The sequence below is a fragment of the Amorphotheca resinae genome (genome assembly GCF_003019875.1).
Source record: "Amorphotheca resinae ATCC 22711 unplaced genomic scaffold M430scaffold_6, whole genome shotgun sequence".
Taxonomy (NCBI): Eukaryota; Fungi; Ascomycota; class Leotiomycetes; order Helotiales; family Amorphothecaceae; genus Amorphotheca; species Amorphotheca resinae.
This window is the reverse complement of record NW_020194476.1, coordinates 1,965,832-1,980,626: the sequence shown is the minus strand read 5'-3', so window position 1 is coordinate 1,980,626 and position 14,795 is coordinate 1,965,832. Positions and strand designations below refer to the sequence as shown.

The window sequence follows — 14,795 nt, the reverse complement described above, 5'->3', positions numbered from 1 at the left end:
CCCTAACCCTAACCCTAACCCTAACCCTAACCCTAACCCTAACCCTAACCCTAACCCTAACCCTAACCCTAACCCTAACCCTAACCCTAACCCTAACCCTAACCCTAACCCTAAGACAGATTAGTTCTTAATGTAACTTAGAGAGAAATAAAGGTATAGCTCTTTTATAGTATTATAGATAAGGGTACCTACTTTCTTAAAGTAGTATTAAAACTCTAAATATTAACTTAAAACTAAAACAAGACCTTTAGGAATTTTCTTTAATAGTATAACTCTTTAGTTATTAAACTTAGCTATACCTTCTTAGAGATGTTTTGTATCTACCTTCTTATTAATTGTTTAAAGCCTAAGTTAAGGGCCTATATAGTAAGTAGTAAGGTCCTAGATACCTTTAAGGTAGTTAAGGTAGTAGCGTTAAGAAAAGAAACTCTTATTTAGACAAGGTAATAAAAAGGCTCTTATAAAGCCTTTTTAACACTATACTATACTAAGAGAAGCTCTTCTTATAATCTAAAGACCTTATCTATACTAGTAAATACATAAAGGGTATCTAGTAGCTAAACTTTAAATACGTAAGAAGACTCTTTTAGCGTTATAAAAACCCTTTTAGTAAGTAAGGTATAAGGTAACTACTACTAATACTAGTAGCCCGGTTATTAGGTAAATTCGTACCTACTATACAAATACTCTATATACGGTTAATCTAGGCATACTTATACTTAGTGCCTTAACAAGGCTAGTACTTTAGGTACTAATACTATACTAGTAGCCTACTATATTATGCCTAAACAATAAGAAGAGGAGCGACCCTTAATAAGTATTTAGGTAGAGATACGTATTAAGGGTAGCTAGGTAGCTATACCGGCCCTACTAGACTTAAGAGTAAAAGTTAACCTTATCTACTTATAACTATTAGAACAAGAGACACTATAGTAACTTAATAATTATATTATAGTATCCTTACTATTCTAGAAAACAATAACAAGCTTTAGGTTATATAATCTGTTTATTAAGGCCTAAGATAACTACTTAATAGTAAGGCGACATTAAGGTAGATTTGTTATTACTAATATTAGAGACTTAGATGTTATACTTAGATTCTTATAGCTAGAGGCTATAGACCTAATCGTTTTATAAAAGACCTAGACGTTTATATACCTTACGTTATCTTTAATAGTTAGGCTATATATAATAAAGAAAGAAATTAGAAAGGTAATAAAAGAAGCTTAATTTGTAATTATAGTAATAGTATAACTAATTATAGTCGACCTAGAATCCCTAGGTAAAGAAGGACTATAAGAGAAACTATAAGAAGATAGTAAGGCTATAACGACCTTACCTAGTAAGTACTAATAATTTATAGACGTCTTCTCTAAGGAAAGGGCTAGATCACTACTTATAATTAATAGCCCTACTTATATAATAGACCTTAAAAGAGACGTAGTACTACTATATAGCTAAATCTACTTACTTATAGAGGTTAAGCTAGGTATCTTATGTAAATATTTAGACAACGCCCTAGTAAAAAGATAGATCTATCTAAGTAAGAGCCTTACTAGTACTCTAATACTATTTGTTCTAAAGAAAAGAGAGAAGCTATAACTTTATGTTAACTACTAGGCGTTAAATAGTATAACTAGAAAGAACTAAGCCCTTATTCTATTAATTAAGAAGATCCTTAATTAGCTATCGTAAGCCTATGTCTACACTAAGCTTAACCTACATAAAGCGTACTATTAAGTTTGTATTAAGGCTAGTAATAAGTAGAAAACGGCTTTCTAGTACTAATATAGCTACTTTAAATACTGTGTTATACCCTTTAGGCTAGTAAACGTACTAGCGACCTTCTAGTCCTTTATTAACAAAGTACTAGAGAATCTTATTAATAATATTTATATCGTATATCTTAATAATATCCTTATCTACTCTATAAATAAAGAAGAGTATATATAGTATATTTACTATATCTTTAAACGTCTCTAATAACATAACCTTTATACTAACCTCTTAAAGTATAAGTTTAATATAAAGTAAGTAGGTTTCCTAAGATACGTTATCGACTTATAAAGAGTTTGTATTAAACCTAAGTGTATCTCTATAATCTAAGAATAGCCTATTCTTATAACTATAAAGGACATTTGTATCTTTCTAGGGTTTACTAGGTTCTATAAGTACTTTATTAAGAATTATTTAAAGATTACTATACTACTAATAAATCTCCTTTAAGGCGACGCTACTAGTACTATTACATTAAGTTCCGAAGCCTTAAAAGCCTTTTATAAGCTACGACCAGTCTTTATAAAAGCCTTTTTCCTATATTACTATAACCTTAAACTACTTATATGTATAAAAACAGATATATCTACTTATACTATTAGTACTGTCCTTTTATAGCTATAAGAAGGCCGCTAGTACCTTATTACATTTATTTCTAGAAAGCTAAAAAGGCTAGAGCTATACTATAATACCTCTAACACTAAGTTAATAGCTATTGTTAAAGCTTTTAAGTTATAGAGGCCGTACTTAGTATATGTATAAAGTTTAGTATTAGTTTTAATAGATTACCTAAACTACTGTTACCTCTTTATAAAGCTAAAGTTGTTATAATAGTAAGCTAGATAGCTAAAGGAACTTTCTGTCTTTAACTTTAAGATTAAATATAAGAAGAGTACCTAAAACCTTACTAATAAGTTATTATAACAGCCTGACTTATAAGATCTTAATAAGTAATTAGAAGTATAACAAGCTCTCTTAGTAACTTTTCTTAATAAATTCTAGGTAAACGTAGTTACCTTAGAAGCTATTAGTCTTACTATAAGGCTTGTTTAAAACAAAGCTTTTATTCCTTTTATTCTTCTAATTTCTTTTATTCTTTTAATTCCTTCTATTCTTTTTAAAGGTCTAGCGACCTCTTTAACGTACACTATCTTAGTAGAATCGCTCTAGCGTAAGAGGCTAGACTTATACTAGCTAGTAGACTAAGGCGATCGTAGGTCCTAAAGACCTTACGCTTTTATTACTAGAGTATTAAGTTATAAATTAAATACTCTTATACTAGTAAAGAACTCTACTTAGAGTTAGGCTAGTAAGAGTAATAGCTAGGTAATAGTAACGTTAACGTTACTACTGTTACTATTAGAAGCCCTTTATAATATATAGTAAAAGGACGCCTTTATTACTAATAAAGAGTAAAAAAAGTAGTAAAGTAGCTAAGATACTATTAGGTCTTTATAGACATTTAAGGATAATATACTACTATAGTATTATAGACGTATATATATACCTAATAATCTAGGCTTACGTAAAGAGTTACTAAAGCTTTTTTATAACGTACTTACTATAGAGTACTAGAGAGTTAGTAAAATAAAGAAAAGGCTTTCTTAATCCTTCTTTTAGTTAAGTCTTAATAAAGACGTCTACTATTACGTTTCTACTTATACTATCTGTTAAAGAATAAAGGCAAGAACTTATCTACTATATAGTAAGTTAGCCCTACTCTTTATTCCTTCTAAACTTTAGTAAGAGATCTTACTTAACTTTATTATATAGCTACCTTACTCTTATAATATAGTAAGTAAACTATATAATTTAATACTTATTATTATAGACTAATTTACAAAATTTTCCTTATATATTCTAATAACTAATTGTCTTACTAGCGACAGGCTAGCGTCTTTTCTAATATACTACATTATACGACAATTTAGAATTCTAGATAGTATTATCTTAGACTAAGGCTCTTTCTTTATAAGTAAATTCTAGAGTAGTTTCTACTAGTACCTAGTAACATTATAGCGACTTAGTACTACTTATTACTTATAAACAGACAGGCAGACAGAATAGTAGAACTAAGCTATTAAGTATTACCTTTAAACTTACTATAGCTTTATATAAGACGACTAGACAACTAAGCTAGATCTTACTAAATTTATATATAATACCTTATAGTACTCTATAATAAACGTAACACTATTATACATACTATATAAGTACTAGCTAAAAAGTAATCTAGGTATAGTAAGACTATGTTACTATCTTTAAAAAGTACGTGTCTTATTTTAAGAAAGTTATAAGTATCTTTTACTCTAATACTAAGTCGCTACTAACTTAAAGGTAGTACGTGTACGAATTACAAAGATCTAAAGAAAGTAAGAAAGTAAAGGATAAAGTAGTAGTAGATACTATAAAGGATAATAATAAAGAAAATAATAGTAGAAAAGATAGTAATAAAGACAAATAATAGACGACTAAGGGTTAAAGTATCTTTAATAAGTAAGATTATACTTTAGATTTTTTTCTTTTTTCTTTTTCTAAGATATATAATAATAAAGTTAGTAGAGCTTTAAAGAGTGTTTACTAGTAAAAGAGTAGTTTAGTATTTTTTTTAAGATACTTAGGTTTCTAAGTTTTTATATAATAAATACAAAAGTCGTACTTACGTTACTATAACTATACTAGTAACATTATGCCTTTCTAATAATTATCTTAATGTATTTATTTATATTTATATAAAAGTAGGCTATCGTTAAGGTTTTATTATAGTTCTTATAAGATTTCTAAATCGTTATACTCTTTTTATTTTATAAGATAGAGTCTGTTTCTTTATAGGCCTTTATAGTTAAGAATAGCTTTTACTTTAAATATTTCTTTATCTAAGACTAAGATATCTATTAGGCTTATAAAGACTTTACCTTCTTATACCTTATAAGGTTCTAGGCTTGTAATTAGAAAGGTAAGATATAGCTATACTAATAAAGAGAGGCGTAGTCTATAAGTAAGTCTATAGTCCTTAATAACGTCTTTAATTTAGTAAGGGCTAATATACTTATCTATAAATTTCCTAGAAGGTTAACGTTACCTTAGGTATTTTATTAATAAGAGTACTTAGTCTTCTTTTTTAAATAAAATCTTTTTCTAGTTCTAGTTATACTATTTCTTATACTATTTTTAAGAGTACTAAAGGAATATAATAATTTCTTTATAGCTACTTTATAGCTACTCTACTTGTATATTAGCTACTAGCGCCTTTACTAGCTTTAACTAGTTTAAGGGTATGTCCTTAAGACCTTATCTATAAGCTAATTATAATAGTCTACCTCTATATTTATAGTTATAGTAAACTTATTATAAAGCTCTAACTAATAAGTAATTTTTACTAGATAACCTAACTTTTACTTTATATACTCCTTCTTGTCTACTTTATTACTATAAAGCCTCTTTTTTACTAACATTATAGTCTAAGACTTTAAATGTTAAAGGCTCTTCTTTACTAAAGTTTAGGTAGCCTAAATTATAGCCTGTTTGTATTAGCTTTAACTTTACTATAAATAATAGACTACTTTACTTTATTCTTTTTTATAATTACCTTTTAAAGTTTAATTCCTTTAGCTTAGAGAGTTAAAACAACTTAGTAACGTTAATAAAGCTATAACATAAGAGCGTCGCCTTAAGAAGGGTTATACTTACAAAAATATACTCTTTCTTTAGATTTTTGTAATAGACGTACTTTACTAATATAGCTACTATACTATTAGGCCGTTACTCTTTACTAAAAAAGAATACTTATAGTCGTTATCCTTATACTTTAGTAAGGTACCTTATAAGTCTTATAAAGCTATTTAGTTTAAGTATTACTTATAAGCTACTAAACGCTTTATTAGTACTATGTTATCGTTAATAGTTTAATAGAGGTATGTTAGAAGTTTGTTAAAAGAGTCGTAAGAGAGAAGGGGTATAGCGGCGTTATATTTGTATAAGGTAAAAAGAAGAAAAAGAGGTAATAAACTAATAAAAACAAGTCTCTATATACCTCTTAGCGCTATAAGGGACAGACTAAGTAAAAGAGAATAAAAGAGGTGTTTTTTTATATTTACTTAAAAAATATAATTATAAGTAATATAGTTTAATCCTTATAGCTACCTACTATTAGTATACTATTAACCTTCTAGTAAGGAGTAATAAAGGATTTCTAAAAGTAGTAAAAGAGTAAGGAATACTAGTACGCCTAGGTAATATAGTTTGTATTACGTATTAAAGGTCTTATAACTATCTAGCGACTTACTAGTACTTTACTATAATATATCTTTACTAAAAGTAAATACAAGAGGCGTACTAGATAAAGATCTAAAAGTATAATATGTAACAGAAATCTTACGGTTTAGCTATGTGTCTCTACTATACTATAAAGTCGCTACTATTCTTCTTTTCCTAACACTACTAGTTATATAGTTATATATTTACTTACTAATTTATTCTTATGTATTTATTCTTGTTTTTAGGAAGGCATTAGCCTACCCTAGCCTCTCTATAATCTAACGGCTACCTACAAGCTTCTAAGGACAGAAGCTAAAAAGGAGAGATACTATATTAGGTACGCTAATACGTAAGACTATAATAGCTTAGAAATCAAGTATAGAGTAACTACGTACTACGACTAAGGTAATAGTAGGTATTAAGGAGTATAAGAATAAAGGGTAGAGAGGAGAAAGAAAGGTAGTTTAGAGATTAGTCTATAGTTAAAGTAGCGATATACCTTTAAATATACTACAACTGTCTATTAACTCTTGCCTCTTCTACTCTATAGAAATACACCTGACAGTAGCTATTCTTTTAAAGAGATAAGAAAAGGTTATAATTAAAGACAAAGGTTATAAACTTAAATAAAGGTTATTAAACTTAGTTATAAAATAGATAAAGGTTGTAAAACTTAGACAAAGGTTATTAAACTTAGTTATAAGACAGATAAAGGTTATAAAACTTAGTTATAAGATAGACAAAGGTTGTAAAACTTAGTTATAAGATAGACAAAGGTTATAAAACTTAGACAAAGGTTATAACTTAATAAGAAGCTATAAATAGTTATAGATATAATATATATAAGGTTAATAAAAGGTATAGGTCTTATATATATAATATACTAAAAAAGTACTACGTAATATAGTAAATATAGCTAAAGTAACGTTCTTACTTTTAAAAGAAAGGTTAAGAGAGTTAAGTCTAAGTAAAGTACTTATATTAGTAAGAAAAAGTATAAGATAAGAATAGACTTAGATAGCTTAATAACAACTACTTTTACTAGTACCTTTCTTAAGATATATATATAGCTAGTAAGATAAGTAAGCCTTTAATAAGAGTAAAGAAAGAAGAGAAAGCTTATAAGAAAAAGAACTTTATATAAACTTCTTATATAAGACAATACTATTAAGTACTTAGATAAGGCTATTAAAACCCTTAGTATTCTAGAGTTAAGAGACGTCTAGTATATTTATATAAAAAGTAAGTAATTAATAAGTCTTAGTAAGTAGTACTACTTAAAGATAGAATATAAGTTTAATAAAGAAAGAATAAATATCTTTTCTTAGTTCTTATTATATAGTAGTATTAGTATTCTCTTAAAAAGGTTTAAGGTAAAGGTAGAATACTAGACTAGACTCTTTATAAAGGCCCTAGCCTTAGATAAGGCTTAACTAATTACAACTCTTAAGTAGTTCTTATTATGTTATTATAGTAAGGTAGTAAGAGGCCTCTTAACCTAGTAAAGCTAAGACGTACTATATATATATATAAAGATAATCTAGTAGTATATATATCTTCTTATAAAATCTTAAGTAGTTCTACCTTAGGCCTTTAGTTATATAAGTATACTTTAGTTTAATACTATAAATAAGATACGTCTTAAGAAAGGTACCTTAAAGGCGTTAGTATAAAGTATAGTACCTAAAAGGTATTTAGATCTTATTTACTACGTTCTAGTAATAAGTCTTAAGAAAGGTGTATCTTAGAAGGTAAAGGTAGTACTGTTAATAGTACTAACAATAAACCCCTAACCCTAAGCATCTCGGTAGAGCAAGCACTTTCTTCCTAGTATAATCTGCTGGGTTGATCTTAAAACAGCTGCTCTCGTTTGTATATATGCCTCCATCATCTTTAATTTCAAAAATATTGATCTGTAGGACTTCTGGATCGGTATCGTCGATTGGCACAAGGTGGTCAAATGTAACTCTATAATAATCTATTATACTTAAGTTTAAAGAAGAATCAGTGTAGGCTCCTAAAGACAAGAATTCCATAAAATAATCACCTACACATGTGGTCTAGCCGCTTCCAGCCAACCTGTGTACTCATCACGAACGACCATATCCCCAGGGACGTCAGGCTGCACCTCCCGGTGGTATATTGCTTGAAACGCCAGCTTCGCCAGTTCGGGGCCGCCTGGTAATGGAAATGGAGGTGAGTGATCAGCTGTATGCCACGAAACCCTTGGAAGGAGCTTCTAAAGTGCTATTAGGGGACCTTCGACTTGGATCCGGAGAGGTTGGTCTGAAGATGGCAGATGGAGACGGTAGGGGGGGTTTTAATAGCATGGTGGAATATAGAGCAGAAGAGCTGGTCGGTCTGAGGGTGGAGGATGGAAGCGGTGGATGTTGTACTTGTGTTTAGAGTTGGTAAGGCATGGAATGTTAGGGAGAGACATTGTACTTGTTGCTGTGCTAGAAAATGTTTGGATCTGTGGTCTTGGCTATGTCACATGATTGATGGCGAGAAAGCTCCTATGGAAGCCAGTACTATGTAGAAAACCAAAGAAACTCCGAGGAAGTGGCCACCTGTCCTCTCATAAATTGAATTCTATCACGTGACACAAAGGAAATACGGCCGATGGCCTGCGCCGGGAGCAACTCCTCAGGCAGAACTCGTGTAGTGCCTTAAAGCAGGGAAATAAGCAGATACTAGGGCTTGGATTGTCTCGGGAAACTGGAAAGCTGGGAAGTAGTCGAAATATCAGGTTCGGCCCGGACGCGATAGGGCTGTATATCGTCTGCGAGCTAAGGTAAGCTATAAATGTTAGTCGCGTTCTACCCCGCGATTTAAGCCCTACTACAAAACATCGGCGTCTGTATAAATGTGTCGGCGATAGACCTGTCGCCTATAAACCTGTCACAGCCTTTGATTGCCCTATTAAGCCCATCCTTTGGCTAAGATTTTGGGAGAATTAAGGGTTTAAATGCGGCTCTCTACCACTTTGGTTTAGAGGGGATCGGATTAGCTACATGTCTGCTCAAATTTTGGGTTATAACAGCCTATGTAAGTTTAGAGTAACGACGCAAGCCCACCCTTGGTTGAAGCGACGGCCAGGGAATGGTTACCTGGACCAGTACCTAGATACAAAGCGTTCCTAATTCCATAACCCGAAAGCCTTGGTAGACCTGGACTATCAGGCTGGACTATTGCGAGTTCTGGGAACCAGTCTGACCATGGTGTATTATCGTCTCTCACTAGCTGAACTTCTACCACAATCGTTGGGTACTGGTTTATTGTGCCATTTGCACAGAGTATCCCAGTAGCGCCTTGCCAGTTATCGTACCCTTGTATATTCCCAAGATGTTGTAGGTCTGAATAGAAAAGCGATAGCATGTCCGAGCCAGTGTCGTTCATGGCTATTATTCCATGGACCGTTCCGTCACCTCCTCGATGTGGCATTAGCCTGAGGAACATACGAAGCTAAAATAAAATGAAATTATGGCAAGATAAACATTAGAAGAGCTGGATCCTTACTTCGTGGAAGTTAGGTCCAAATGGCCCGTGACCGTAAGCATGCTTTTGAGCATACTGATAACGAAGTCCCTGTAATTCGAGTCTATTTGTTAGATGAGTCCTTATAGAAGCAAGGTTTTCTTAGGGGAGAGGGGGAAGATTAGGAAACATACTTCACGCCAAACCCAAACCGAACGAGGACGATTGTCCGCTTCTTCTTTAGTTACAACTTTGCCTTCCATTACCCAGACTTCCTGGATACCATCGATCTTCTTCTCCTCGTAAAGCTTAATTAGAGCTTCGATGTTGACATTTTGTTCAGGATGGTGCCAAGGATGTTTTGGATCGAGATAGTCGTGCAGTTCTTGAATACGCTTCTGGACATCAAAAACGAGGGGAATCGGTATAGCGGGCGAGAATTCGACTTTCTTGCTAGCCATGACGACAATAATGCAGATGATTTCTGATGGATAAAAAGGGTTGACGTGGGGTAAACTTGGCGCTGGGTGAGGTGGTCTGTGCGCCGTGGTTCGCGGGGACTCGGGCTGAGACTCGAGGGCTGGGATTGCGGGAAGCGTTCAGGCAATGAACTGATATGAGAAGTACGTTGGGCTGTAAAGAGTAAAGCCAAGCGTAAGTCGTAGCTGATCGTCACGACGAGTGCGACGCGATGGTAGGGCAGCGCAGTGGGGATGATCATGGGAGGAATCTATTTTTTGGCGAGAGCGGTGGACCCCGCTAAAAATAAATAATTACTAAAAAACCAGCCACACCTAATTCGCCTTCTACGCGCCTCCGAGCCCAGTCACCAACAACTACTCCACCGAATTGACTACGACGATCAAGGGCCATCGGCTATAACATTCGACGAATATTAGGGCATTTTCATGTAGTTCACCTTGCAGCGAGATATAGGGAGTTGCGATTTTCTGGGCCGTGGTGTTGAGTCAAACGGTCAGACAAATGATGAAAATTTCCTCCTTACTCTAGGAATATCAAACTTCTTGGTCCTCTATTTAAAGGATCAAACCTTGTAAATGTTGGTTTATAACAATGCCGACCAAAAATTAGAACCACGAATTTAGAACAAGAAGCTCGCCTTCGAACTGTTGGCTCCTCATGCCCCGGCAAACCCGAATCACGGCCACTCCGGTCTCCAGCCCCGCATCCTTAACGCTCTCCGTCAAATATTTTGTTCTCTGCGAGGACATCCCCCTACCATTGGTGAGGTAATAAAAATAAGCGCTGAATGTTATTTTTGTTGTGATGGTCTGATGGAACCTCCGGAGGGGTATGTTGGAAAGTACCGACATCTTAGAACATCCAAAAATACATTTCATATTCTGTTTGAACCTGACCTGAGTATCTCAGCGTATCGCCTGGGCCGCCTGGCCTTTTCCTTCTTCGGAGATTCAGGTTTGAATATTGAGTTCTTTGGTATTTGTGCAACCTTGGCGTCTGCGCCCAGGCAATGCAGCAATTCTGTTTGATAATGTTGGAAGAAACAACGGAAAGTGGATATTACCTTTGAGCCTTGTGTTGGCAGAGGGCTCTGGGCTGTATAAGACCCTCCAGATGCCACCCTATTTCTACCAGAGCACCAGTATCAACATCAAACATCCAAGTCTTCTCGTCAATATCACATATACAGACCCATACAGAAGATCGACCCAGGCGCCAAATCAAGCTTTCAAGTCCCCTTCGATTTCCTCCCCAAAAGTACCTCTTCTTTTCCAATCCCGCAAGCCAGGTCGATTCCTGTATCAACAGAGGCAGTATGGGCGGTCTTCGTTCCGGACACCGCCACAGGGCCGCCACTCCTGAAGATGCTGTCGAGGCGGGGCCATCCAATCAAGAGGCCCAGGCTGAGAAAGTACCCCAAGATGTCTGGCAGCCCGTCTGGGTGGCCATACATGAAGGTTTCCCCTTCAAACACTGGGCGTTGTTTGTCGAGAACGAGAAACACCCTTCGAAAAGTTTCATTTGCAATGTTCAAGGTGACGCGGGAAGATTCCGATACGAACAGACATACAAGAATGCACACACTTCCACCACATTAGTAGACATTATACACGTCGGCTACGTTCTTTCTAGCAACCTCAAGGCTTTGAGAGATGTTGCAGAAAACATCCCGATTCAGAACAATGATCCAGCTTGGAATTGCCAGGACTTTGCCTGGGCTCTTCTTGAAGAGCTTGCTGCTACGGGACTGGTTGATCCTGATGACGAAGCATACAAAAATGGCCGCAAAACCGTGTGGTCAAAAATGGAGGGTCTTATTTGAAGGCCGCAAGAGAGGCTTCGAGACTTGGGTATGGTAGCCGGGTGGTCAAGGCCTATAAACAAGGAATGGGGATCTACTTTCATGGTTTACCCTTTTGAAGTTTAGACCGTGTTGGAGTTTAGACCGCGTTGGAGTTTAGACCGCGTTGGAGTTTAGACCGCGTTGGAGTTTAGACCGCGTTGGAGTTTAGACCGCGTTGAAACTTTTGTCTTTTCTTGGTCTTTGCTTTTGTTCTGTTGGGTTGGGCTTGGGATACAATACTGTAACTCTACCTTGGATATTAAGCGCTTTGAGGTTATGATTGTATTTCAAGGAATGAATATACTCCGTACTCCTTACTAGCATAGCCACAAATGTCTTTGTCAAAACTCACTGCGTAACGGCTATATCCCAGAGCCGACCAACTAGCCATCTCTCTGGATTCCTCGCCGGCGCAATGCAGGGTGGCAAGTACTGCCACCAATCTGACTCCTGATATATGTGAAAAAGGTATAAAATCTTTTCCGATTCAAAATAGTCCGGATAAAATCCACTAGTTTCCCAGTCGATGATGCCCGTCACAAGGTATTTTCCGGTCTGATCGATATCCACCATGATATTTGCTGGCCGCACGTCTCCATGAGTGAACACAGTAGTTGATGGAGCAGGTGGAAGTAAGCTGCGGAGAAATTTGACCCAGGATGAGCTATTATGAGGAGGAATCGAGAACTGGAAGTCTTCGAATTGAGCTACCGTTGAGATGATCTCGCGGGTCATGTGGGTCTCGCGATGGTCATCTTTGACACCTTCGCCGTTCACCCCTCCAAAAAAATGACCATCGCCTGTCAAAGACCGAAGCTTGATGAAAATATCGTTCAGTTGCTTTTGAATCGATATCTTGTCCTCATGCATAAGATTTGGCCATGCCGACTCAAGCGTCATTGACGGGAAATATGTCATAAACATAATCCGTACACTATCAAACTTAACAAGGCCGTGAGGTCTCGGAGCGGGTATCTCGGGAGCATACTCTGCGAGATATTGGATTGACGTGTACTCCGTATAATCGTCATTGCCACGAATAATCTTTGCGATTAGGTTTGCATTGCATTTGAGTACGACACCCCTTGTGGGAAACTCCCATAACCTCTCGCAGCTTAAAATCATCTGCGATAACGAGGAAACAAGAGAAGATCCAACGAGCTCAGATCCAAATTGTGGCTCTATATAGCTGGAAAGGAGTTTTCTGGCTTCATCAGACAGTGCGTACACGATCTCAGCATTGCGGGCACGTGCAACCAGGTCAGCGCAGAAGTTCTGTGGTCCTACAGGTCTGCCTTTCGGAGGATTCCGATCCCGCCTGAATGATGCCGGCGTCCTGCCTGAATGCTTCTGCTCATAGACTGCGCCCTTGTAGATTGTTGGAAAATTAGTGAATAATTCGACTTCCGGATTAGCTTTGATGGCGGCTTGTAGGCGTTCTAAGACGGCTTGGTTCAGCTTTGCTTTGGCCGAGCTTGCTTTCGAGCTATCTCCGTCTTTCTCATCATTCGTACTTTGAGAGCTGTGGAGCTTCAGTCAGATTTGTTCCAGAGGAATGAAAGGAAGCCTTACCATGAGGCGTCTGCCATGTTGAGACAGTTCGTGATAGACAGCCACCTGACGGGTAAGGTACAGCTCTATTCCTTAGCCACCCTAGTTCGTCGCGCACTGAGCAATTAATTGAGAGTGTCTGATTTGTTTGTTGCAGAAACAGAAGACGCTTTGTATGGAAACAGAATTACAGATTAGGAGGTTGAGGGAACCGCGAAATGTTGGAGTCCGACAGGGCCAATCACGAAGCCAAAAAGGTTAGCGCTTACCTAGGTAGGCATTAATATCACGTGCCTTGACTTCCAACAGTAATAAATGAAAGGTCTTGTTAATAATGTACTACTACTGGTATAGTTACAAAAAGCTCTTTTACTAAGAGGCTCTAGGATTCTACAGATAAGGTAGGTAGGTACTACCTTACATATAGGTGGGCGATACCTATCTCTTACGTGTCACATGATGTAAGTAGCTGACGCTGTCACATGACGTTCAACCACACCTCAGCAGCTGTGAAAGCATGTGACCTTAATACATGGTGCACGAGAAATGACTCATAATCGCTCACTGCTCGTCACTCCTCAGCATTGTCCATCATTACTATACTTAGATGTATCTTTGCCATCCATCTAAGAAGTAACTTTGCTAGGAAGCCTTGGTGAGCAGCTTTTCTCAATCTGTACGGTGCGAAACCCATGTTTTGGAAGTACCCTCTTTCTTGATGTTATCAGAGAAGCACATCAAGGGTTAGGTCTACGAGTATCTGTCGATTCGACTCATAATGATCCTGGGTGATTAACTATGGGAGTGAGATAGCAAATAAATGTATAAATGTAAGGCGTGGATTGCAGAATTGGCCTGATATTGGGACCAGTTTGCAATCGATGCTCCTTGCGTGTATGCTAATGGGTTTTCGTAATTGGAGGATGTCGCTGCTAAGAGCGGTCCAGAGTCTGACACGGAAGAGTAGAAAGGATTTCGGAGTTGATATGGCGTAGGAGATGGTAATGGCGCCCAGATAGAGGTGTCCTCGGGTGGCAATTCGTGAGAGTATCTAGAGGACGTTGACTGCAACCTCGAATCGACTGGGTCTGGCGCAGAGACGCATGATCTGGCGGGCAACGGTGCAGCTTTCAACTGTGTGTGCGGCCATGGCTGAATTGTTTGCTACGGGCCTGGTGACCCGAACGATCAATCCTTTGAAGATGTTGGGTTGGGTTTTGATGTTGTTGACAGAAATCGTAACCCAAAGAACTCGACGACAGCAGTCAACGGTGAACCCAAAGAGGCTAGACCTGCCTTACATAAGCTGCGGGCCAGCATCGTCAATGCAGTCCGCCCACCTTTCACCTCTTATCACCACACTCCTTATCATTCCCCATTTCCAAAATGGGTGAAAAGCTACTTTCCC

At 36.5% G+C, this 14,795-nt stretch overlaps 4 protein-coding genes across 4 annotated transcripts; 1 reads left to right on the top strand and 3 right to left on the bottom strand.

Annotated features, from left to right (window-relative positions):
* Nucleotides 1-7,768: 7,768 nt before the first annotated feature.
* M430DRAFT_276369 (hypothetical protein) lies at nt 7,769-8,591 on the bottom strand. Its single transcript, XM_024865677.1, has 2 exons — nt 8,085-8,591; nt 7,769-8,019 (listed from the first exon to the last, which is right to left on the bottom strand). Exons 1-2 carry the CDS (start codon nt 8,135-8,137, stop codon nt 7,809-7,811), a joined length of 264 nt encoding a protein of 87 aa, XP_024721230.1. The 5' UTR covers nt 8,138-8,591; the 3' UTR covers nt 7,769-7,808.
* A 277-nt stretch (nt 8,592-8,868) lies between these two features.
* Nucleotides 8,869-10,232, bottom strand: M430DRAFT_244764 (hypothetical protein). The gene is made up of 3 exons (XM_024865070.1): nt 9,705-10,232; nt 9,553-9,621; nt 8,869-9,498 (listed from the first exon to the last, which is right to left on the bottom strand). Exons 1-3 carry the CDS (start codon nt 9,969-9,971, stop codon nt 9,088-9,090), a joined length of 747 nt encoding a protein of 248 aa, XP_024721229.1. The 5' UTR covers nt 9,972-10,232; the 3' UTR covers nt 8,869-9,087.
* A 1,211-nt stretch (nt 10,233-11,443) lies between these two features.
* Nucleotides 11,444-11,809, top strand: M430DRAFT_81960 (hypothetical protein; the record flags this gene model as incomplete). Its single annotated transcript, XM_024869602.1, has 1 exon — nt 11,444-11,809. A coding segment is annotated over one exon (366 nt), but the record flags the coding sequence as incomplete, so codon positions are not given.
* A 375-nt stretch (nt 11,810-12,184) lies between these two features.
* On the bottom strand, nt 12,185-13,549 carry M430DRAFT_58956 (hypothetical protein; the record flags this gene model as incomplete). The annotated part of the gene is made up of 2 exons (XM_024868767.1): nt 13,409-13,549; nt 12,185-13,358 (listed from the first exon to the last, which is right to left on the bottom strand). Exons 1-2 carry the CDS (start codon nt 13,423-13,425, stop codon nt 12,185-12,187), a joined length of 1,191 nt encoding a protein of 396 aa, XP_024721227.1. The 5' UTR covers nt 13,426-13,549.
* Nucleotides 13,550-14,795: the final 1,246 nt, after the last annotated feature.

Coding starts and splice junctions, on each gene's coding strand:
- M430DRAFT_244764 (XM_024865070.1), bottom strand. CDS start 9,971: ATGGCTAGCAAGAAAGTCGAATTCTCGCCCGCTATACCGATTCCCCTC. Junction 9,622..9,704: donor CGGTTTGGGTTTGGCGTGAA/GTATGTTTCCTA, acceptor CTCGAATTACAG/GGACTTCGTTATCAGTATGC. Junction 9,499..9,552: donor TTGGACCTAACTTCCACGAA/GTAAGGATCCAG, acceptor ATTTTATTTTAG/CTTCGTATGTTCCTCAGGCT.
- M430DRAFT_276369 (XM_024865677.1), bottom strand. CDS start 8,137: ATGGTCGTTCGTGATGAGTACACAGGTTGGCTGGAAGCGGCTAGACCA. Junction 8,020..8,084: donor GAAGCGGCTAGACCACATGT/GTAGGTGATTAT, acceptor TTTAAACTTAAG/TATAATAGATTATTATAGAG.